The 23900-nt window shown below is 55.1% G+C and overlaps 1 protein-coding gene across 1 annotated transcript; it reads left to right on the top strand.

Moving 5' to 3' along the window:
* The first annotated feature begins 1158 nt into the window (after positions 1-1158).
* On the top strand, positions 1159-23473 carry TMEM132E (transmembrane protein 132E). The gene is made up of 9 exons (XM_090122554.1): positions 1159-1244; positions 12939-13845; positions 14056-14196; positions 16281-16473; positions 16768-16911; positions 19442-19647; positions 20242-20521; positions 20601-20792; positions 21421-23473. Exons 1-9 carry the CDS (start codon positions 1172-1174, stop codon positions 22444-22446), a joined length of 3162 nt encoding a protein of 1053 aa, XP_089978680.1. The 5' UTR covers positions 1159-1171; the 3' UTR covers positions 22447-23473.
* The last annotated feature ends 427 nt before the right edge of the window (positions 23474-23900 follow it).

Genomic DNA, 23900 nt, shown 5'->3' with positions numbered 1-23900 from the left:
GGCTGCATCGCACCGCACCGCACCGCACCGCAGCACAACACAGCAGCAGGAGCGGGACTCCGCTCTGCTCCCACCCCCTCACCCAAGGAGGGGGAGGAGGAAGAGGAGGAGGAGGAGGAGGAGGAGGAGGAAGGCACCTCCCCCCGCTGGAACCCACCGGAGCCCGATGCGGCTCCGGCCGAGCGGCCACGGGGGCCGGGAGGGGGGAGAAGTGCAGAGCCCCCCCAAACTGCTGCACGACTCCCGCTCCCCTCTGTATTATTTTTCTTTACGAGCGGGGCACTCCTTCCTCTTTAACCCGGAGGGGGGGTGGGGGACAGCGGGGACCCCCCCCATCTGCACGCCCATGGCCGGGTCTCCCCGCTCCCAGCCCCGACCCCCCCGGCTCCGCTCCCCCCAAACTTTGCCTTCGGATGCGGGGACTCCGCCACCGCTGATTAATTGATTGCATCTGCCTCGGATTAATTATTCACCCTCTTGTTTTTCAGTATTTTTCTTCTTCTTTTTTTCTTTTTTAAAATTATCCTTATTATCGCCTTTTTTTTTTTTTTTTTTTTTTTTTTCTCTCTTATTTTCTCGCGGTGGGAGCGCTTTAATTCCGATTCTCTTTTTGGAAGGCTGAGATTTGGACATCTTATCTATCTATATTATTTTTATTGTGCACTGGGGGGGGCCGGCAGCTCGCTAGCCCTGCAGCATCATCCTTCACCGGCACAGCTTTGATTTGCTTTGATTTTTTCTTCGGGGGAGGGGGTCCACGTGCTCTTCTCCCCCCTGGATCCTGAAGAGGAAGAAGAAGAGGAGGAAGAAGGAGGGGGGGACCCACCCCCGGCTCGGAGCCCCCCGCAGGCGCTGGGGGGGCTGCGGCAGGCAGGGGTGGGGGGGCCGGGGATGGGGTGCTCTGTGCTCTGAGCTGAGGGGGGGACACCGAGCCCCCCCCCTTTACCCCCCCCCACCCCAAATCCCACCCTTGGCTGCTGCCGCCGGTTCGCACGTGGTTGGATTTAGGGGATTTCTGCGGGTTTTTTGGTGCTCGGTTTGGATTTTTAAATTATTATAATATTTTTTTTTAAGCGGGGGGGGGGGGGGATAAGAAGGGGGGTTCAGGGCCTGGCTGCCCCCCGCCCTCCTATCGCTGTTCCCCCCCCCGTCCCCACCCCAACACCTCAACATGGGCTCTCCGGAGAAGATGCTCCCCGGGCCGGCCGCTCTGCTCTGCTGCCTCTGCTCGCTGCTGCTGCTCGGTGAGTGCTGCCGGCGCGGTGGGGAGGGGGGGTATCACCAGTCTGTGTGTACGTTCGTGTGTCTGCATCCCTGAGGGGGGTTTCTCCCCTCTCTGCCCCCCCCCCATCCCACAGTCGCTGCCCCTCTGTGCCCCCTGCATTCCACAGCCCCCACCTTCCCTACACCCTGTGCCCCCCCCCCCCCCCCCCCGAGGAAATGGGTGAAGATTAAGACTTTATTCCCGGCTTAATAAAATGACAGATTGCTTCTGAGCGCTGCTAATGGGCTGTTTGCTGGGGGGGGGGGGGAAAAAGAACGGGGGGGTTGGGAAGGGGGCAGCTCCCCCCCCCCCATCCTCCTCTACCCATTACATCCCTGATGCAGAGTGGGGTGGTCCCCCTCTCCGGCCCCCCACTTGGCCAAGGGTTGCTTTGCATCCTGCGCCAAGTTGGGTGCTGAGAGTCACTGCTATGCCATCATATAGGGTGGGGGTACAGCGATGGGGTGCAGCCTCCTCTCTCCCTCTGATTCGTGCATTTCAGGATGGGGGTTCCCAGCTGCTTTCTTTGTGGGGGGGCACTGCCTGCTCTCACTTTGCCTGAGTTGCATTCAAATCACAGCTCTTACCCCCATGCTTTGCCCGCTGGTGATATCCTGGCCTGCCCCAGTGATAACCCTGGGGATAGGGGACCCTGCTTCTGGGGGTTGGGGGGGGACGACTTTATTAGGGTGTGGCTCTTTTGGGGTGGTTTTCCTGTAGAAGCAACTCCTGCAAATGCACCAGGCAAAGCAGCAGAAAGCAGGGAGCTGCTGGAAATTGGGGGTGCCATGTATACCCCATTTTGTGGGCACCGGGTGTCTCTAAAGGATGCACTGCTGCAGCCTTGGGGTGTCTGGATCGTGTCCCAGCATCCCATAGACAGAGCACTCTGGGGCTTTTCTGAGCATCTGCAGCCCCTGAGGCTCCTGGGGAGCAAAAAAATAATTAGGGAGGGGGGACACTGAGAGTGCTGCAGAGAGCAGGCAGGGATTGTTTTGTTTTCCTTCAGCCCCCCCAAAGGCTCCCGGAGCAGCTCCGGCAGCACAGCTTTGCCTTGCTGACCCCACAACTTCACCCAGAGCTTTTGGGTGCTGCTCCCTCACGGCACCCCAAAAGCAGGTGCAGAGCCCCAGCACTCTGCTTTAGGGGGAACAACAGGTATGGGATGGGCAGCCAGCGGGGAAACGTGCTTGTCCTCCCTCTTGAATTTGCCTTTATGAGATGCAGACGTCTGGGTCTGGCTTCCCCACGGCACCACAGGCGGCTGTCAGCCCTGCTGCCAGAGGAATGCTCTGTGATGGGAAATCTCCTGTGCTCACATTTCCCGTGCCCACACGATGCAGCCCCTTCTCTCCATCCCCTGCTGGGGGTCCCTGAGCCCCGTGTTGTTCCTCAGATCAGCGTGGTGGGCACACATAGCCCTTCAGTGGCCATAAGGGACCAAGGGGACCCCAAGCCAGGGCTGCCGTTTAGGGTGCTGGAATCCCTGCAAGGCACCAGCCAACAGTTAGGGCTGATTTCGTGGCCTTTCCTGGACAAATAAAGGTCTTGCGGGGAGCCAGAAAGTGTCTGAAGGCTCCTCGTTCCCCCAGCCTTCCTTGTGGGATGCTTGGGATGGCCACTGGGGTCAGCGCACGGCCACGCAGAGCCCTTCTCTTTGGGTGAAGGATTTATTTTTTATTCCCTTTACAATGATTATTTCTTGTTATTTTTAATACCTCAGTGGCAGCTTCACCCCTTGGTGCTCCCTTCTGTTTCGGGAGCCCTGCTTGATCATGCTCCCCCAACCAGCAGCTGCCAAAATGGGGATTTTGGCATCCCACATCCCGGATCGGGGCGGCCCCGGGGCTGCATGAGGGTTTTCCAGAGGGACGGAGCCTGCAGCTCAAAGCCAGAGGAGCCCTTTGGGGTTGCGGCACGACAGGGATTCACCCGGCGTTGTGCTTGTGTTGGGGGTTTGGGTTTGGATTCCATGTGCTCTCCTTGCTGCCCACCCAGCCCCATCCCTGCTGTGTGCCTCAGTTTCCCCTCTCACTGGGCGGTGGGCATGGAGATGTGGTGTTATTCAGTGGGGGGAACGTGTGCCTCCATCCCATTGGCAGTAGGGTTGGGGCCGTGCCGATCTCCCTGCATCTCCTACCCCATAATTCCCAATGTGACCAAATCCCACGCATGGGGTTGGTGGTGGAGGATGTGCCCCAACCCCGGGAGGGCACACACCACCACCTCCCGTCCCCATGTGGGCTCGGAGCATCCCCACCTTCGGGATATTTCAGACCAGCAGGTGGAGATATGCCATAACTCGCTGTCGAAATGGGGAAAACGCAGCCGGCGTTCTCTCACTGAATGGGTCATGGGTGCAATCCCTGAGCACAGCCAGCACAGCCCAGAGCAGGCAGAGAACAGCGGGATCACGGTGCCCCCATTCGTTGGAGGGATCTGGCCCCCGAGCAGAGCTGAACCAGGTAGAAAGCAGTCACCCCAACCTCAAACACAGGCTTTGGTTCCAGGCTGCCCTTGCGTGACCCCAGCTGCTCCCTATCACCTTTTCTTTCCCTTGAATTCGAACTTGAATTGTTCTCATTAAACCATATCCCTCAACACAACATCCAAACGTTCTTTGAACACCTCCAGGGTCGGTGACTCCACCACCTCCCTGGGCAGCCCATTCCAGTGCCTGACCACCCTTTCAGAGAAGTAGTATTTCCTAATATCCAGCCTGAATCTTCCCTGGCGAAGCTTGAAACCATTCCCTCTAGTCCTATCACCAGTTACACGAGAGAAGAGGCCGACCCCCAGCTCGTTACAACCTCCCTTCAGGTAGTTATAGAGAGCAATAAGGTCTCCCCTGAGCCTCCTCTTCTCCAGACTGAACAATCCCAGCTCCCTCAGCCGCTCCTCATAAGGCCTGTGCTCCAGACCCCTCACCAGCTTTGTTGCCCTTCTTTGAACACGCTCCAGGGCCTCAATGTCTTTCTTGCAGTGAGGGGCCCAGAACTGGACACAGTACTCAAGGTGCGGCCTCACCAGAGCTGAGTACAGGGGAACAATTACTTCCCTACTCCTGCTGGTCACACTGCTTCTGATACAAGCCAGAATGCCATTGGCCTTCTTGGCCACCCGGGCACACTGCTGGCTCATGTTTAGCCGAGCGTCAACCAACACCCCCAGGTCCATTTCCTCTACACAGTCTTCAAGCCATTCCACCCCAAGCCTGTAGCGTTGCTTGGGGTTGCTGTGGCCAAAGTGTAGAACCCGGCATTTGGTCTTATTAAACCTCATCCCATTGGCTTCAGCCCAGCTCTCCAGCCTGTCCAGATCTCTCTGTAGGGCCTCGCTACCCCCAGGCAGATCGACACTTCCAGCCAACTTGGTGTCATCTGCAAACTTACTGAGGGTGCACTCAATGCCCTCATCCAGGTCATCAATAAAAATATTGAAAAGGACAGGCCCCAGCACCGACCCCTGGGGAACACCACTCGTGACCGGTCGCCAGCTGGATTTAGCTCCATTGACCACCACTCTCTGGGCTCGACCCTCCAGCCAGTTCCTTACCCAGCCAAGAGTGTACCTGTCCAAGCCACGGGCTGCCAGCTTCTGCAGGAGAATACTGTGGGAGACAGTGTCAAAGGCCTTGCTGAAGTCTAGGTAGACTACATCAACAGCCTTTCCCTCATCCACCAGGCGGGTCACTAGATCATAGAAGGAGATCAGGTTGGTCAAGCAGGACCTACCCTTCGTGAACCCATGCTGGCTAGACCTGATGCTCCAGTTGTCCCGCACTTGCCGCGTGATCTCCCTCAAGACAATCTGCTCCATAACCTTCCCTGGCACCGAGGTCAGGCTAACAGGCCTGTAGTTCCCCGGGTCCTCCTTACAGCCCTTCTTGTAGATGGGAGTCACATTGGCAAGCCTCCAGTCTTCTGGTACCTCACCAGTCAACAAGGAGCGCTGATAGATGATGGAAAGCGGCTCGGCTATCACCTCCGCCAGTTCCCTCAGCACTCTCGGGTGAATCTCATCCGGCCCCATGGACTTGTGACAGTCCAGTTGGAGTAGAAGGTCTCTGACCGTTTCCTTCTGAATCATGGGTGGTTTAGTCTGGTCTCCAGCCGAGACCACCTGGTCGAAAAGTGGAATATCCTGAGGATAACTGGTCTGACCTTTAAAGACAGACGTAAAGAAGGCATTCAGGACCTCTGCCTTTTCTTTATCCTCAGTAGTCACATTCCCGGCTTCATCCAGTAAAGAATGGAGATTCTCCTTAGTCCTCCTCTTACTGTTGATATATTTGTAAAAGGATTTCTTGTTTCTTTTTATTCCAGTGGCCAGGTCGAGCTCGAGCTGGGCTTTCGCCTTTCTGATTTTCTCCCTGCATATCTTAACAACTTCTCTGTATTCTTTCTGAGTTGCCCGTCCCTTCTTCCACAGGAGGTAGATTCTCTTTTTCTCCCGGAGCTTCAAGAATAGTTGCTTATTCATCCACGCCGGTCTCCTTCCCCGCCGGCTCATTTTGCAGCTCAGGGGGACAGCCCGCTCCTGCGCCTGTAAGACTACCTTCTTGAAGAGCAACCAGTTGTCTTGGACCCCTTTACCCTCTAAGACTGAATCCCAGGGGACTCCCCCTACTAGTCTTCTAAACAGTTCAAAGTCCGCCCTCCGGAAGTCCAAGGTAACAGTTTTGCTGTTCTTCCTCCTGGCTCCACCAAGAATTGAGAACTCTACCATCTCATGGTCACTCTGTCCAAGACAGCCCCCAACCTCCACATCTTCCACCAGACCTTCTCTGTTTGTGAACAGCAGGTCTAGCGGGGCAGCTCCTCTCGTAGGCTCTCTCACCAGCTGCATCAGAAAGTTATCCTCTATACACTCCAGAAACCTCCTAGACTGCTTCTTCTGCGCTGCGTTGAATTCCCAGCATATGTCAGGGAAGTTGAAGTCCCCCATGAGGACAAGGGCTGGCGACCTCGCAGCTTCTGCCAGCTGCTCATAGAACACCTCATCTGTCTCCTCATCCTGGTTCGGCGGTCTATAGCAGACACCCACCAATACATCTGCCTTGTCAGCCCTTCCCCTGATCTTTACCCATAGGGATTCAACCTTATCATCCCCAGCCACAAGCTCAGTAACATCAAAACACTCCCTAACATACAGAGCCACACCACCACCCCTTCTTTCTTGCCTATCCTTCCTGAAGAGCTTGTAGCCATCCATTGCAGCACTCCAGTCATGGGAGCAGTCCCACCATGTTTCCGTAATGGCGACTAGGTCATAGTTTGCCTGCCGCACCATGGCTTCCAACTCTTCTTGTTTGTTGCCCATGCTGCGTGCATTGGTGTAGATGCACTTCAGCCGAGCCCCTCGCCTCATCCCTAATCCCATTGCCGCTCCCCCAGGCTCACCTATCACCTTTTCTTTCCCTTGAATTCGAACTTGAATTGTTGCCTGCTGTTTGACAGCCCTGCAACAAGTGGGGCCTTTTTAACTGGGTATGGGAGCAGTGTGCGTAAAGATGCTTCAGGTGCCTTGATACTGTGCATTGTCTGTGTGCACGTGCCTGGTTGCCCCAGTGATTTGGGAACTAAGTTCTACAGAACAGAGGCAGGGCATAGGGCAGCAGCAATCCTACAGCTGGGCATTGCTCAGTGCTTCTAGAAACCTGGCTCTGTGGTTCAGTTCAGTGATTTAATTTCCCAGCTGCTGGAGTCCCTCTTCCCCCATCCTCTCCCTAAAAAAACCCCAACCCCTCTCCAGTAGAGCGTCTCCTGACATTTGAATGGGCACAGAGCATCCACCTGCCTGCCCCCTACCCCATGGCTATGAAATGTGGCCTTGTCCTGGGCAATACAGTGAGATGGAAGAGGGTTTGCTGTCACACAACCTGAATTTTGGCTCCTGCAAGCGCATCACCCCAAAGGAGTGGCAGAGGAACCAGTGTGCTCCCCTTCCATCCAGTGCTCATCACAGCTGCTGCACGAGCATCCCATCCCATCCGTCTGGAAAAGGTCACTCTCTCTAATCTAATTGGCATCCTCTATTATTAAATACAGGGCTTTGCTAACGAGCTGCCTCTTGGGAAGGAGGAGGCGGTGGTTTCTTCCATGGGGGGACCGCGCGGCGCCAGGGCTGGGTGCCTTTGGGATGGGTGTGCAGCGGGGAGCACAGTGCCAATAGGGCTCTGCTGTGGGAGGAGGCAGCTCCTGGTGCTTCCTGCCTTAGGAAGAGCTGCTCGAGCTCAGTTTCCCTATGAACTGGGGTCCTCCAGCCAAATTCTGTGGTGGCCCAGGATGTGTTCTGCTAGGAGAGGCACAAACCCAAGTGTGGGGATTTGTTGGCCGTTGCCTCTCCCCCAAAAGACCCCAGTATAGATGCTCTCGCTGTGCCCTGCTTTCCCAGGCCGCTGCCCCACTTGTTGCTGCCCGGGTCGATAACCCACATCCCGCTGTGCTCCGTCCCAGGAGGATGCTGCAATCACAGCAGTTTGCTTTTCCACCCTGATGAAGCCACCATCTCCCGCTGGGCAGCGTTTTCCCTTTGCTGCTGTGCAATATTTGCCGTGCTTGATTTTTTAATCTCTCTGCCTGAGACCTCAGGTGCTTTTGCATCCTAGTCCTGCAAGTTACTGCAGCAGGTTCTGCTCTCTCCCTTGCAGGACAGACAAAAGTTCAGCATTTGGGATAGTCTCTCTGCTCTCCAGGTTTCTTTTTCATGCTGGACTTCATCCCTCTTGCAGTTTGTACCCCATCCCCCTGGGCATTCTGCATTCTGCAGCCCCTGGGCGTTCCCGTGGGTTCAGGCACTCCCTCATCCTTTTAATTTTTTATATTTTTTTTTCCCCACCGCCTTTTAATTCATTTCTTCATTTTTCTTCCTCCTCCGCAAAGGGCCTCTCCTTCCCGGCCCCCGACCTGTCCCCTGGTGTGATTTGTGGAAATTGCTCTAAAGTAGCTGCTGCGTAAAAGCCTTGCCTGCTCCCAGGATTTATAGCAGGCTGTGCCTGTGCGCGCCACATCCCATTTAGGCCATATTTATTTATTCCTTTGGGTTTCTTGCCCCTTCCCTTTGATTAGTTTCCTGGGGGAAATGTAGGGCTCAGCACTGCAGCCTCGGGCACCCGGTGTCCGTCCTGCTGGCATTGCCTGGTGTTGCTTCTTGCCACTGTGCTGGGCTGAAGCTGGAAGGGCTGCTGTACTGTCAGCCACAGTGTTTTTATTGAGGGATGGGGGTGGGAGGAGGATTTCCAAGGATGCCCCCAGGCAACAGCATCTCTGTCCTTCTCCTCTGGAACCCTAAAAAAAGGGAGAGTCAACCAGCACCCGCATAATCCTATATTAGACGCTGAAGAATCCACCACTGCCACCCATAGGAAGACTCAAGTCAGTTTTCCCATTCATTACCAGCCCAATCCCTCCCCTGGGCTGTACGAGATCACCCTTCTGGGATGAGTGCTGTGCTCCTTCTTACCATGGGGCTTCTCAACACCATCGCCGCTATGGGGCAGAATTGGGGACCAGGATGGCCAAGGGATTTGTGTCCCCTGTCCCTGCAGCCTCCCATTGGCCATCTCACTGCTGTGCGCCAGGGGAGGTGCCTGTACATTTGTAACAATTATTCACTTAATTGACTTCCAATTAGCTAACGCTGGAGATGGAAGCTCGCACCGCGCCGGGGATCTTGTTGTCTTTCATGTCGCCGAAAACAATTTCCAAGGCTCTGGCTGATGGGAAGCATTTTCTGAGTCCCTCATGAGAGCTGGGCTTCCCATTTCAGCTCCCGTCTCATTGCTGGGAGGGTTTTCCCAATCTATGCTGTGCTATGGTGCACAGGGGTCCTGTTGCCCTGTGACACCTCAAAACCCAAACTTCGCAGGGATGGAAATGGGGTGCTTGAGGCTGTGGCCAATTGTAGTGCTGCCAGGGCTGAATTGTTGAGGTTTGGATGGAGGTAGAAGCCTCCATTTGCCATTTTTATTGGTTTGAGGTTTTTTTTATGCTGCTTGGAGGTGCACACTCTGTTTGGATAAAAGCATAGTGTGATGGGGTCAGTGCCCTGATGTAAGGATGGAAAGGGGATGTCTGGTCCCAGGATGGATGAGGTGGATGAGATATCTTCCCAACCTTAATGATTTTATGGGTGTGCGACTCATCTGGGTCTGCCTCTGATTGGAGCATCCGGATTTGGGACATCCCTGGTGTTTGTTGCTCATGTGCATCCTTTGTGGTTGGCCCTAATGGCCGTGGAGGCAAAGAGTGGACTGTGGGTGCTGACACCCCCACAGACTTTGGGTTTGAGGGCTCCAAAGCTTGGACTGGATGCTGCTTTAAGGTGGGACTGTCCTCTTGGAACCTTAGCAGTGAGCTGGAAGTGACAGCTGCACCATAAGGGCTGGGCTGCATAGGGTCTCAGGGCCCATCTTTGGGGTCTTTGACCACTAATTAAACCCCATCAGTCTTTTTGTCCCCCTGGGTGACCAGGAACTCCAAAAAGTGCCAGCAGAGCTTCAAACCAGCACAAAGCCATCTGCTAGGAGCTTTGATTGCAGTGTCAACCCATCACTGCATTGTGGAGCTGGGCTGTGTTGGAACAGACTGGGCCACAGCCCCCAGCAACAGCCCTATTTTATTTTCCAGTGTTTTTTTATCTGCTTTTCCCCTGTTAAGTGGGGATATATGTGCCGGGAGCCCCCTGTCATATCCCACAGGATAAGCTGGGATCAAGTTCCCCCCTGGAGTGTGGCTAAAGCGATCCCTATGGCAAACAGCTGGGGCTGGAGCTAAGCTGAAGCTCAGTGCAGGATATCAGTGCTGGATAAAGGGGAAGTGGAGGAGGAGGAGGAGGAGGAGGAGGAGGAGAAGGCTTTTCAGCCCTGGGACAGTTGCTGGGAGCAGGGATGGAGGAGCTGAGGAGCCACAACCACATTCAGTCTGACCATCAGCCTTCCTTCCCATGTGTCCATCAGTCTGACCCCAGCAGCCACAAGCAGCGATGATGTAGTTGGGTTTTTCTATGGGGTTGGGGGATTCTTTCAGCACTGGAGACCCCCCAGAAGCAACGATCTCCCCTGGCCTGGGGGGCTCTTGTTGACTTCAGTGCATGGTCGTGGGCGCTGCCACATCATGTCCTGCACTGCTGTCCCCATGTGCCCCCACTGCCAGCCCGGTGGCCCATCTGGCTGCATGGCTGCAGCGGCGTGGGGCACATCTGGCCAGGCAGATGTGGCTGCTTGAGGGGGGGTCATTGCCAGTTGTGTGTTTCTGCCTCCCTCTCTGCCCTCTCCCCCTGCTGTGGCTCATAGTCCACCCTGGTTTGCCACAGAGGGAGCTGGGAAGGATGTGGGTGTCCTGTCCTGCTATGGGGTTGGGGGGGGTCCTCAGTCCATGGGGCCCAGGCAGCCCCTGGGCTGGTCAGAGCCTGCTTTTTGCTTGTGGTGCTGAGCTGCGAGGGTGGAAGAACCATATGGTCCTCCCCGTGCCAGCCTAATAAAATCAGGAATGCAGGTCAGGCACTGCAAATCCTGTTAACTGCAGCGGGCCGGTGAGGAGCAGAGTCAGTGGCCGGGGCTTAACCCATCTGTCTCCCTAAACTGAGCCAGGGGTGATGGCAGAGGAACCATGCTTCCTCCTGGGGGCTGCTGGGTTGGGGCAGTCTGCCTGGGCTGAGGTCCCCTGAGCTGCTGGGCTTTCCTTCCTCCCTCCCTCCCTTCTATCCACCTTTCCCTCCATCTGCTCTTCCTTCCACCTGTCCTTCCTCCCTTCCTTCCACCCTTTTTCCATCCTTTCCATCCATTCTCCATTCTTCCCCCTGGTTCCATTATCCCTCTCCACCCACGTCTGTTTGTCTTGACCCCATGTCCTTCCTCACCCCATGCTCTAATGCTCTATCCCCCTTCGGTGCAGAGGCTGTAGGAACAAAAGCTCTGGGCTGCTATTAGCCCTGGGCTGGACGTGGCTGGCCAGACCCTGCCCTGTAGGATTAGTTTATGGCCAAGGAGTGGAGACACCCACCACGTCCCCCCTCCTAGCGACAGATTATAGCATCGTTTAAATGCATTTTGTCTGTGGAAGGAAATAGAATCCCAGGGTGCCAGCAGTCCTCCTGTGCTGCACTAATCATGACCACAGCGTTAATCTGCAGCCTGGCTCATCCCTCATGGCACTGGGATCTGTGCACGATGCAGGGCTTGGTGCCACACTGCTGTCCCATCAGCATTGTCACCCATGTCCCCTGGTTCTGAGGGGGTGGGGGTCCCCTGAGGGGAGCAGGCCTTTGGGTGGATTTCCTTTGTGGAATGATTTAAGTATTCTCCAAACACTGGTGATTTTTAAGGGATAACAGTTACAGTTTCAGTGATTCAGCGTCAAGCTTCAGCGTTTTGCCTGGCTCCCCATGCCTCATTCATTCTTGCAGGCATTTGTGTGGTTATCCCAATGCAGCTCTGACTGGGGGATCTTTTCACAACTCTGCTTTTCAGCAAACAGTCTCATGGCTTGGAACAAAAAAAAAAAAACAAGGGGGAATAGCAGGAGCAGCTGTGGCTGCACAGGGCAGGGCTGTGCTGCAGCCGACGTGGTGGCATCAACAGCGGTGCCACCGCTGTGTCCCCAGCATCGTGCCTGGTCCTGAGGGTGGGACAAGCTGCATCCTGAGTGACAGAGCTGCACATGCCATTGGTGCCCCTATCAAGTGCTAATCCTGTTAAGAGCCTTCCTCATCCCTTAACCCCTGCAGCAGTTAGATCCAGGCTGGGTTACGCAGTCTCGCCTCACTGAGCCATGTGCTGCAGGAACCAGCATGCCAATTGCCCCAGCATTTTGGGACCAACATCCCCTCTTCTGCATCACCAGGGGAAAGCGAGGCAGAGCTTCAAGCAGCACCAACCCTGCAGCTGTGGGGGTGCAACCACATTGATGCTCCAGCTGGTAGAACCCTGCCTGGGTATCCATGCTCCCTCCCGTGTCCGTGTCCCGGTAGAAAATAGGAGCAATAGATTTGGCAGCCCCCCAGAGCAATCCCCCGTTGGAAGTCCCCATCCAGCTGCTGTTCTGAGTGCTGAGCTGTCACATAAGCAGCCTTTCACCACCCGTAATTTGGGTGCCACTGGTGGAGACTGGAGTCGCTGGGGAATGGCTGCAATCAGTGCCAGGGCTGCTTGCTGTGAGACGTGGAGCTGCAGGGAGGGGAAGCATCCTGGGAATTGCTGGCAGATGCAGATGAGAAGACCTTGAGATGTCTTCCTTGAGATGTCTGCAGTGAGGGGCTGCGGCACAAGGGCTGGTGGGTACTGAATGGGAGATGCAAATGCTGCTCAAGGAGCTGGGCTTAGTGAATCTCGCCAGCTGTGTCTTGGGGCAGGATGTGTCCCACAGGCTCCATCAGCATGTTGGCAAAGGGTGGTTGGAAAGAGGATTCAGCCTTTTATGCCCTATTCCTGCACATCCTGACCCAAATTTAGGCAGGCCCTTGACATCCTGGATGCTCCATCCCACGCCAAGGGCTGGAGATCTCACTGGGAAGCACAGAGATCACTGAGGTTCTGGGATGGGTAACAGGAGTGAAACTCATCTCAACTTTTGCTGCACTTACTAGATACTCTGGGGCTGCAGCACCTCATACTTGCTATGGGAGCTCATAGTTGGATGTCCCACAGTAACCACCCTCTCCATCCCCTTCACAGCCCAGGCCAAGGGGCCAGCCCCCAGCCCTGAGCCCTCTGAGCCTCCTGGTGCTGCGATGCTGCCCGTGAGCTACCGCCTATCCAACACCCGCCTGGCCTTCTTCCTCAAGGAGGTGGGGGCCAGCCCCCCGGCCAACAGCAGCACCCCTCTGCAACGATCCGAGCCCTTCGTCGTCTTCCAGACCAAGGAGCTGCCCGTGCTCAATGTCACCCTGGGACCCTTTAGCACAGGGTTGGTGCTGCCCAAGGAGCACCTGCAGCCTTCCAGCACCCTGGAAGTCCCCAACCGCCTCACAGTCAACTGGAAGGTGCGCGCCTTCATCATCCAACCCCGGTTGGTGGCCAACCAGCCCGTGGTCCAAGTGCTCTTCTACGTGGCCGGTCGGGATTGGGATGATTTTGACGTCACCGATCGGTTGCCCTGCGTCAGGCTTCATGCCTTCCGCGATGCCCGCGAGATCAAGAGTTCGTGCCGGCTGCGGGGCAGCCTGGCCACCTGCCTGGTGCAGGCTGAGCTGCCTCACGCCTGGTTCCGACCCGCCGCTGTGCCGCTGGGACGCAGGAAGGGCCCTGATGGCATGGAGGTGCCAGGTGAGAGCCAACAGGTCGAGCTCTACTACACTCTTCACGCCCCCGATGGGGCCGGACAGTGCCTTGGGGACACATCCGCATCATCCCCTCGTCGAGGGAGTGGAGGGGCAAGGACTGAGGGTCCCACGCAGCACCCACTGTTGCGCATCGGGAGTGTCAGCCTCCTGCAGCCTCCCCCTGCACAGCCCATGCAGGAGCATCGGTTGGATGGCAATGTCTTCATCCGCCTGCCTGACCGGCCTCTGAAGCCGGGTGAGGTGCTGAGCATCCTGCTGTACCTGATGTCCAACTCCACGGTGGAGCACTTCACCCTCAGGTAGGGTCCTGATCCCATGAGCCATGTTGGCAAGGAGTGGTTGTTTTGGCTGGGTTGGGTGGAGCAGTGACATCTTCACTATGGACGATGTCTCTGAGATTCAAGAGGAATTGGGGGTGAAAAGTGCCTCTGTACACATAGCAGAGGGGTGAAGATGTCTGGGGGGTTTACAGGGATATGGGATCCTGCCCTGATCATGGCTCTCTGCAGGGTGAAGGCCAAGAAAGGTGTCAACCTGCTCAGCACCAAGTCGAGGAGCGGGCAGTGGCTGGTGAGCTCGGAGCTGCTGACAGGTGGCAAACATTCCACAGCCACCGTTGACGTGGCCAAGGTGGAGGGCACCAGGCCCAGGTAACTATAAACCCATCCCCACCATACCCACTTGTACAATCAATGATCGTACAGATGTTATAATTATGAAATATACCAGAGAGTTTGGCTAAGCAGTTATTATACCAAAATAGAATAGATAGAATGCTTACCCGTATCCTGGGCTCACTATAAAACTCCAGAGGAGGGAATCTCCAGAAGAGATCCTTCCCCACTGGTAGTCAGCTCTTAAATGGGTCTAGGAGAGGTGCAGCCAGGCTCCACCCCTTCTGGCAGCACAGCTGAATTGCCCTCACTTGTGCTCCCGTGGCTGACTCCTTGCTTTCCTCAGGTGCTCAATCAGAAGTTCAGGCCGTGATTCAGCAGTTCCCACACACCACTAAATCATGTCTGTCACTTCCATATCTCCACGGGTCTTCAACACCTGGTGTGGGGTGCAGGGTGGTGTGGTTGGGTGTGATCTATTCTATGGCCAACACCAAAATGGGGCTCAAGCAATGTGCTCCTCGATCACCAACATTTTGCTGCTGCATCCCTATTTCTCAGCTGGTATTTATCCAGTTGCTTCAGATTCCGGTGGGTGCACATGGAGGGCTTTGGGGTGGTATTGTAAAGGCATGAAAGATCCTCCAGTTTGAGGTGGAAGCATTTTAATTTTGTAAAAGTTGTAATATTATGGATGGTAGCAGCTCTTTATTGGTTGTCCTGAATGGAGAATCCCTTTGGGAAGGAACGGGAGCACTCCCCAGATACAGACTCTCTGGTCCCCAGGGTCATGGATGAGTATTGGATGGGGAGCATGAACCTAAACACCACCTGGGCTGGACAGAGCTGTTCTGTTCTGCTGGGCACAAGGGTGATGCTCATTCCTCATGGTCCAAGCTTGGGTGATGAAAGGCTTGAGTTGGACAAGGAGAACCTAGGGGACAGAGTTGAGAAGGATCAGAAGGACAAAGATGAGTTAAAACCAAGAGGCTGCTCTGGAAGGGGAGATATGGGACTGGCCCTTGAGCATAGGGGGACTGCTGGGGCTCCTTGAACTGCAGGGGCAGGGTCTGGACTGCACCGGGTCAAAGTCACCATCAGGAAGAACTGTGTCATGCTGGATTGTTCCCAGGTGGTGACATCTCCATCACCTGGTGTCTTTGGGAGCAGGGAGGGAAATGCCTCCAGGAGCTGGGTTAGAGCAAACTGATGCTCTCAAGCTGTGCTGGAAGATGTCAAATACAGCTGTAGCAGAGACATCAGAGCCCCTGGCTGACACTGGCATATCCCCATGGCCACAAGCCATCCTGCCCACTGCAGGAATAGCCCTGTGCCACCAAGGAGCCATGCACTGCAGGCATAGAGGGCTCCATCTCCCTTCTCCTTCCCCAGCCCCCCCTCTGCCTCTGCTGCCGGCTCAAATCAGCCTTGAAAGGTTAGAGACGGGAGATGAATTTAAAGTGATTACAATCACCTTTTAGACAAACAACTCGATCAAATATTAACGTAATGGAAATGATGAATGACTCAAAGCCGTTTTGCCCTCTGGGCCATGTAAGCACAAGCATTTTGCCTCAGGGGCAGTGGGGATTGGAGGGAACCTGGCACACCCAGAGCTTTAGGCTGATAATGGCCAATACCGGCAAATTTGCACTCCAGCATCTGCATCTTAAGTCATTCCCCAAATCCAGGCAGCTTTGCTCTGCCAGAGATGCTCAGGAGGATGCAGAAGACATTGGTCTTTGTTGTGCTGCTACAAGGAATCCCTTTCACTCATTATATATTTATAAGTGAGAAACTGCATCCAGCGTCCCCAGATTGATGGGACCTTCTCAATGGCTGCTGCATGCCGAGATGAGAGCAGGCCTATTTCAGCACTCCTCACCGCTCTCCATTCTCCTGCTCCAAGGAGGCTTTTGCAGGATCTACAGGGAAAATGCCTTCCCTTTGTGTGGGCTTTCATAGGAGCAGCTGTGTTTGGGCTGAGCATCATGGTGGTGACCACTCTGGTCCCTTCGTCATGGAGGGGCACCCCTGAGGAGGGATCCACTGGAGATGCTCTGCATCAGGGACCATCCGTAGCACCCAACTCACTGCATCCTCCTCTGGTCCCCTGCCAGGGATGGAGAATCCTCCTCTGAGATCATGCAGCTGGATTTCGAGATGGAGAACTTCACCAGCCAGTCGGTGACACGCCGCATCATGTGGCACATCGACTACCGGGGCCGTAACCCCCCTCCTGACCTGGAGAAGGTGGTGACAGAGCTGACAGTCATCCAGAGGGACATCCGGGCCATTGTGCCCCTGGCCATGGTAAGAGGCCTTGCACTTGCTCCTGCCTTTTTTGTTTGATAGTGGGGATGGTTTATTGTCCCTCGAGGATTTTGCAGGGAGAGATGGGTGTGGATGTGGTCTACCATGTCTCTCAATAGCCCATCTGCCACATATCCCCTTCTGCAGAATCCATATATCCATGCATCCCATTGTAGCTGTACAGGGCTCAAGCAGGAGAAGCAGGAGAGGGACCAGGCAGAATTCGGCCCCAGGGCTGGAGCAGGAGAGCAGGCTGCCCTCCAATGACTGTCTCCTTTGCACCTTTTCTCCCAGGACACGGAAATCATCAACACAGCCATCCTGACGGGCCGAACAGTGGCCATTCCTGTGAAGGTCATTGCAATTGAGTTGAGTGGTGTTATCGTGGACGTCTCAGCCATGGTGGAGTGCAAATCCAACAATGAAGACATCATCAAGGTGGGTACGGGAGAGATAACTCCCATCTCCCGCCCCAGGAGCACATCCCTGCTGAGCCTCTCTGGTGTTTCAATCTGCCTGTCTGCAGAGGGAAGGACGATGCACTTTGTCACTGTCCCCACTGAAGGCCATTAGATGCTGTGGTGCTGTGCACGCTGGCACCAGGCAGCAGCAATAACTATGGGTTATCGCACTACTTAGCACTGATAAGGTAAAATACTGTCGCCTTGAAATGTGAACCACACGTTTTCATCAGTGGCTTCACCTGCGCCTCTGGGTGACATTCATCTCCTGTGTGGGATTTAATGCTGGGCTGAGCTGGGAGGGTCAAGCAAAGCACTGGGGACAATGGGACACAGGAGATTGGGGCTGCGTGGGGTTGTGGCTGCTCCAGTGAGCACAAAACACGTGCAGGCTCCCATGGCGATGATGGCCCACGCATCCCTCAGCTGACTCGGCAGTATCAGCCCTCAAACCCAGCCACGGGTGTCTATTTTTTCATCACCATACCCATTCAAGCATACATATTCTTCTATCATTCTATGTATCCATCCAGCCGCCCGCCTGCACTGTTCCATCACCATACCCATCCATCCATCCGCCCACCCACCCCTAGACATCGCGCCTTCTCCCAGCCCCGTCGGTGTTGGGATGTGCTCTCTCCATGGGTCCCTGGGAGCCGTCAGCCCCGTGGGATCTGGTGTCACAACCTGTTTACCCAAGTTCTCCAACAAAACCCCAATCCGTGCGATTTACAGCAACAGCTCTAATTTATGAAGGCTGGTCCTCCGCAGCGTGATAAAACACTGGAGCAATAATACACTTCAGGATGGACTCCAAGACACTTAAACTGTTTAATGTGCTGCCTTTCGACTCATAAATCTATTTACACGCTGTCCCCAGACCTGGGGGGAGCAGACACATGCACACAAGCGGGGATGAATAATACATAAAGCAGCCCTCCAGCCCCATGTGCTCTCCTCCCGCTCGCCATCCGCAGCCCCACGCAATTCCTTGCTGAGTTATTTTGTGTTTGTGCTGGTGATGTGTTTCCGAGGGAGCTCTCAGTTTCCTGCTGAGATTGGGCACTATGATTACGGTGTCAGGGCTATAAAGCTGTTACATAAATCAGCTTACATGGTGAGATCCACTGTCTGTTACTGTAAATAATTTAGCAATAAGGAGGGACGAGGAGCGGGGAAAGTCTGCTTCTCTCCATGCTGTGTGTGGTGTAGCGGTGATGGTTGCATGGAGGGAGTGCATCTTGGATGTGGAGGACGTGGTGGCTGGAGATTGATGATCTTCAGGTCTTCCAACTGAAGTCATTCTGTGATTCTATGACATGGCAGTGAAGGTGCTGCAGCCACCCATGAAGGCTGGTGACAGAGTGTGGGTGTGAAATGCCACCCTCATCTCCTCTGTGGGCACACAGGCATGTGTCAATGAGCTTTGTTGTCTTTCCAACCTTAATGATTCTATGACATGGGCCATCTCCTCATGCTCTGCCCACCCAGGGACACGTGGTGACCTCAGGCACCATGCATATGCTGAGGGATATGCATGGAGAGATGATGTCTTCCCTTGATCCCATGCTTGAGGCCGTGCCAAGGGAGGAGCTCTGCACAGGAGCAGAGCTGTCAGTGCCTTGGCTCTCAGCCCAGGCAGACCTCCGCCTCGCTTCCCAGTGCCTTGCTGCAAATCCGGGAAGTATCTCCCAACAAGTGTACACTTCATTTAAAAGCTAATCTGCAGTCACTCCATCATCAGGACAGGGCTGATGTGCTGCTATTTTTTGTTGTCGTACCCCCCCCTCCCTCCACAGTTCCAACCAACAGAAAAACAAGTGGCCCCCAGAACGAGATGCTGGGGGGATTTATTAGGTAAGGTAATGCAAGCAGCATCCCATCATATTTATTGTGATAAATGGCTCAATATCCAGAGATGGAGGATTTACGCAAGAGCTCATCTTTATTCAAATGCTACCCTGCCAGAGCTGAGATTGTCTTTTCAGACAGCTCTGGTACAAGGACAAGGAGCAAACCCCATGAGCTGGGCTCAGGGAAAGCTGCAGACGTGGAGTGGGAGTCCCCAGCCCAGTGCCTCCTTCCTGCTGGCTGGGAAGGAGAAGGTTGGCTCTGCTGCACTGAGCCAAGCAGTGCTGTGGTGGCATCCTCTTAGCTCCTTAATTGCCTTGGATTGGTTGGTAATAAGTGGCCCCCACAGGAAGTATTTGTTTTATAGCAAATTTAACTAATGGCATTTGCATAAATGGGAATTAAAAGAGGAAGAGAGAGAGAGAGAGGTGAATGTGAGGATTCAGATGGACTCTGGGAAGCTTTTTCTGGAGTCAGCAGGAAGTATGTGGATGGGGATGGAGGTGGGCATGGGGCTGCATTCCCTTTCATGGCAGGCACTGGTGGGTACCTACAGAGGCTGGCCACTGCTTGCTGCCTGCTCTCTGTAGCTGTACGTGGGGGAGATCTGGGGACAGATACCAGATTATGCCCTCCCCGTTTTCCCCTCTCCTCAGGTCTCCAGCAGCTGTGACTACGTCTTTGTCAGTGGGAAGGAATCGCGGGGCTCCATGAGTGCCCGGGTCACCTTCACCTACGAGCACCTCTCTGCCCCGCTGGAGATGACGGTGTGGGTGCCCAAACTGCCGCTGCACATCGAGCTCTCAGACTCACGGCTGAGCCAAGTGAAGGGCTGGAGGGTGCCCATCCTGCCAGACAGGAGGTGGGTGCTGGGGGTACAGTGTTCGGGGTGCACAAGGGAGGCAGTGATAGGCTGGGAGAAGTCCACAACAGCACCCCAAGATACGGGGCATGAGATGTGCTGGAGAAGACAAGGTGAAGGTGGCAGAAGTCCAGTGGCCATGCTCAGCTTCTTAGTGAAGGGGGTTTCAGAAATAATGGAACCAGACTTTTCTGCAAGTGAAAACGTGGCTCATGGATGCAGGTTGCATTTTTAGATGGAAAGATGAAAATTTCAAAATGAGAACTGTTGAACACTGGGACCAGTGAGGAACATTCATCCATGTCAACAGTCAAAATTCCTGTGGATAAGGCCAGGAGCTGCCAAGCTCCAGGTATCCCTCCCAACTTGAGATATCACAGAATCACAGAATTGTAGGGGTTGGAAGGGACCTTGCCCTTTCAGCTGATTAGAGGGTGGAGATTTTGGCTACCCCATTTTCATGTGCTGCTAAAGCCCTCAGAGACCTCATAAACAACAGAATTTTTGGCCAGGCTCCACCATGCTTTTCCCCTGCTTTGGAACACCCTGCACTTCTCCATGCCCTGCCACCTGTCTCCTGTCCCTGTCCCACAGGTCAGTGCGGGACAGCGAGCACGAGGAGGATGAAGAGGAGCGGAAGCAGAGCCGGGGCTGTGCCCTGCAGTACCAGCATGCCACACTGCAGGTCTTCACCCAGTTCCACACCACGGCGGCAGAGGGCACGGGGCAGGTGGTCACCATGCTGGGACCTGACTGGCTGGTGGAGGTTACAGACCTGGTCAGTGACTTCATGCGCGTGGATGACCCGCGGGTGGCTCACCTGGTGGACAGCTTCACACTGGCTGGCAGAGAGCCGGGCACCACGCTCTTTAAGGTACCCCTGGTTAACTTTCCCCTTTCCATCAACATGGCTTGAGGTTGGTGGGTGGTGACGGTCCCCTCATCCCCTGCAGGTCGTGTCCCCGCTCATGGAGGCGGTGTTGGGTGAGACACTGGTGACGGTGGCGGAGGAGAAGGTCAGCATCACGGACCTGAAGGCCCAGGTGGTCTCCAGCCTCTCACTGTCCCTCCACCCCAGCCCTGGAAATAGCCACACCATCATTGCTCGCACAGCTGCCCAGCAGACCCTCAGCTTTCTCAAGCAGGTGAGGTCTGGGCTTTGGGGGACTCGAGGTGGGATGGAGCTCCATCTAAAAAGTCCTTTTCCCACTTCAAAGTAGCCCAGAAATCTTCCTGTCAATGTCCATGTGGACAGAGCTCTGGAGGAAAATTATTCATAGAGTTTGTAGCTCTTGTAGCCCTGATTCATGCCTTGGGGGCTGAGATTTGGGGTTTGTGGAAGTCCTGCTTATCCTGTGGGGCTGAGATTTGGGGTGAACCTCATCTGTAGAGGTCTTACTTGTCCTGTGGCCTCTACATGGGAGCCTTGGAGCTCTATCCCCTGAACCTCTCCTCCACACCAAGCCCTGGGGAGAAATGGGGAAGGGGTTGAGCATCAGGACAATCTGATACCAGGCCAGAAAGTGGTCTGCAACTTGTTCCAAACCCTCAACAGATCCTGTGTTTGGGCAACTGTAGCGAAAACTGAGGGAAGAACAGGCAAAAGAGAAAAGCTAGATGGTGGTTGGGAGGAATAAAACAAATCAATAGGCAGATGGGTAGAAGATGAATTGCATGGGGGAAGGATGTGAAGGAGGAGGGATGGATGGGAGATGGAGGTGCAGGTGGGACTGGCATTGTGCTGGGCAACCGGTGCCTGTGTTGGTCCTGCAGGAAGCGCTCCTGAGCCTGTGGATTTCCTACAGCGATGGCACCACAGCCCCTCTTTCCCTCTACGACCCCAAGGACTACAACCTGGTGGTGAGCAGCCTGGATGAGAAGGTGGTGACGGTGACTCAAGACCGAGCCTTCCCCTTGGTGGTGGCAGAGAGCGAAGGTGTGGGGGAATTGCTGCGGGCCGAGCTGGTCATCTGCGAGAGCTGCCAGAAAACCAAGCGTAAGAGCGTGCTCTTCACAGCCCTGGCCAGTGTGCGGGTCCATTTTGGCTCCGAGGAGGACCCGACCTATGACTATGACCACGTTCCCAGCAGACCAGGGCTGGAGACGGGGTCGAGCACCACTCTGCGGGCAGAGGTGGAGAGAAAAGCGGAGCCAAGCGAGGACAGTAGGATGCCCAGCGCGTCTCACCCCACAGAGGACTTCCCCACCATCCCCACTGGCTTTGTCCAAGTGACCCGAGGGCTGACGGACCTGGAGATAGGCATGTACGCCCTTCTGGGTGTCTTCTGTCTGGCCATCTTGGTCTTCCTCATCAACTGCATTGTCTTTGTGTTGAAATACCGGCACAAACGCATCCCACCTGAAGGTCAGACCAACATGGACCACTCCCACCACTGGGTCTTCCTGGGCAATGGGCAGCCCTTGCGGGCTCACAGTGACCTCTCCCCACAGCCTGAGAGCCCCGGGAACCCCCTGGAAAATGTGCAGACCTGCTGCCATGCGGACCACCATAGCAGTGGGAGCTCACAGACCAGTGTTCAAAGCCAGGTCCATGGTCGTGGGGACGGTTCCTCGGGGGGTTCCACACGGGATCAGAGTGAGGACCCCCTCAACTCGCCCACTTCCAAACGGAAGCGGGTGAAGTTCACCACCTTCGCCACGCTGCCCACTGATGAGCTGGCTTACAACTCCATCCCCATCGCCGATGAGGAGGACTTGGAGTGGGTCTGCCAGGACATGGGGCTGCAAGACCCCGAAGAGCTTCACAACTACATCCGCAGAATCAAAGAGATCGCTTAACGCAGGGGCAGAGGGGATGGGGTGGGAGGGAGGGGGCTGCCACGCCGTGCCACGCCACGCCACGCCACGCCACACTGGCTGCTTCCTGGGGCCTGAGACCCACGTTGGGCTCTCTCGCAGGTTCCCTTTTGCACATCTCACATCCTCCTCACCCCATGCGGAGGCACCTTTGGGGGCTGTTTTTCTTTTCTTGCCCTTTGCCGTCTGCTTGTCCCCAGGGTGGGGGCACCAAACCTGCAGTGAGCGGGGTCCACGAGGGATGCAAGCTGGGGGCTGGGGATGGATAGGGATGGATCTTGTGAGCGTACAATGGTGAATGGGATGAGATGGTGCTGTGGGTCCTGCGGTGCACAGATTGGAAAAGGGGAGACATCCCACCAGCCCGCTGCAGGGAGGTGGTGGGTGGGGGTTCCCAAAAGCCATCCACTGTACATGGGGGTTGCACAATTGCTGCACCTGGTTGCACAGTTTTGGAGGTGAGCGCTGGTGTGGCATCCTATGGCAATTGGGTTGTGTGGGGAAAAAGTGGGGGCAAAACCTGCACCCCCACCTCAAGCTCACCACCTGCTTCATGTGGGGTGGTGACATTAATGTTTGCCATCACAGCATCCCTTGGGGACTGCCTTTGCCCCCAGGGATGCTGTTTCCTGCCCTCCCAGCACCAGGCTGGGAGATGCTGTTGGGTCTTCGCATTGCCCACCCAGCTCCCTGCCTGGTGGGGATTCCCATGCCCAATCCCAGCCCATTTCCCCCAGTCCCAGCCCACTGGGGACTCCCACAGCCAGGTTCAGCCTCCGTGGTGCCTTCTGACTGCCATAACCTCCCTCGCCATCCCGCTCCCAGCCCCAAAGTCCCCCTTCCATTGCAGAGCATCCTCAGACAGGCTGACTCCAGGGGGACCACCTGGGTACCAGCAGTTGGGGTCCAACATGTGGGCGCCCAGCATTGCCCAGCAGAGGGGGAGGCGGCAGCTGGCAGCGGATTATTTCTGGATCGGAAGTTACCCACCACTGTGTCTATTTTTTTTTTTTCTTAAATAAAAGACTAGAAAAACTCAAACAAACAAACAAAAAACAAACAAACAAAAAAAACCAACAACACAACCACAAAGGAAATGAAAAGCCAAAACCAAAATGCGCCATCCTGGGGGCATTGCTTGGCTTTGACACCCATCGGAATAGCAAGTGCTTTGGGGTCAAAGCTGTGGATTTGGGACCACCCCTCAAAAATCCTCCCCACCTCAACAGCCCCATCAAAGAAGTGATGGCACAGCCAGGCCCTGTGCCTCAGTTTCCCCAAAGCGCTGTGCAGTGTCTTGAAAAGCTCTTTAAAGAGTTTATCATTCTGGGACTGTGCAAATTTCTCCCCTGAGCGGCCTTAAAGCTTTCCTGATAGCTCTGTGCTGGTTTTAAATATACATATCCTTCTATAGAGAGATATATATGAGGAAATTA

This window comes from Phasianus colchicus, chromosome 21 (assembly GCF_987193195.1).
Source record: "Phasianus colchicus chromosome 21, bPhaCol1.hap1.1, whole genome shotgun sequence".
Lineage (NCBI taxonomy): Eukaryota > Metazoa > Chordata > Aves > Galliformes > Phasianidae > Phasianus > Phasianus colchicus.
Note: the sequence above shows the minus strand (reverse complement) of the source record. Positions and strands in the feature narration are given on the sequence as shown.

Bases quoted from the DNA above. Each gene is read 5' to 3' on its own strand.
- TMEM132E (XM_090122554.1), top strand. From the start codon at position 1,172: ATGGGCTCTCCGGAGAAGATGCTCCCCGGGCCGGCCGCTCTGCTCTGC. The intron at 13,846-14,055 runs GTAGGGTCCTGA...GGCTCTCTGCAG, and splicing joins GTGGAGCACTTCACCCTCAG to GGTGAAGGCCAAGAAAGGTG. The intron at 16,912-19,441 runs GTGGGTACGGGA...CCCTCTCCTCAG, and splicing joins ACAATGAAGACATCATCAAG to GTCTCCAGCAGCTGTGACTA.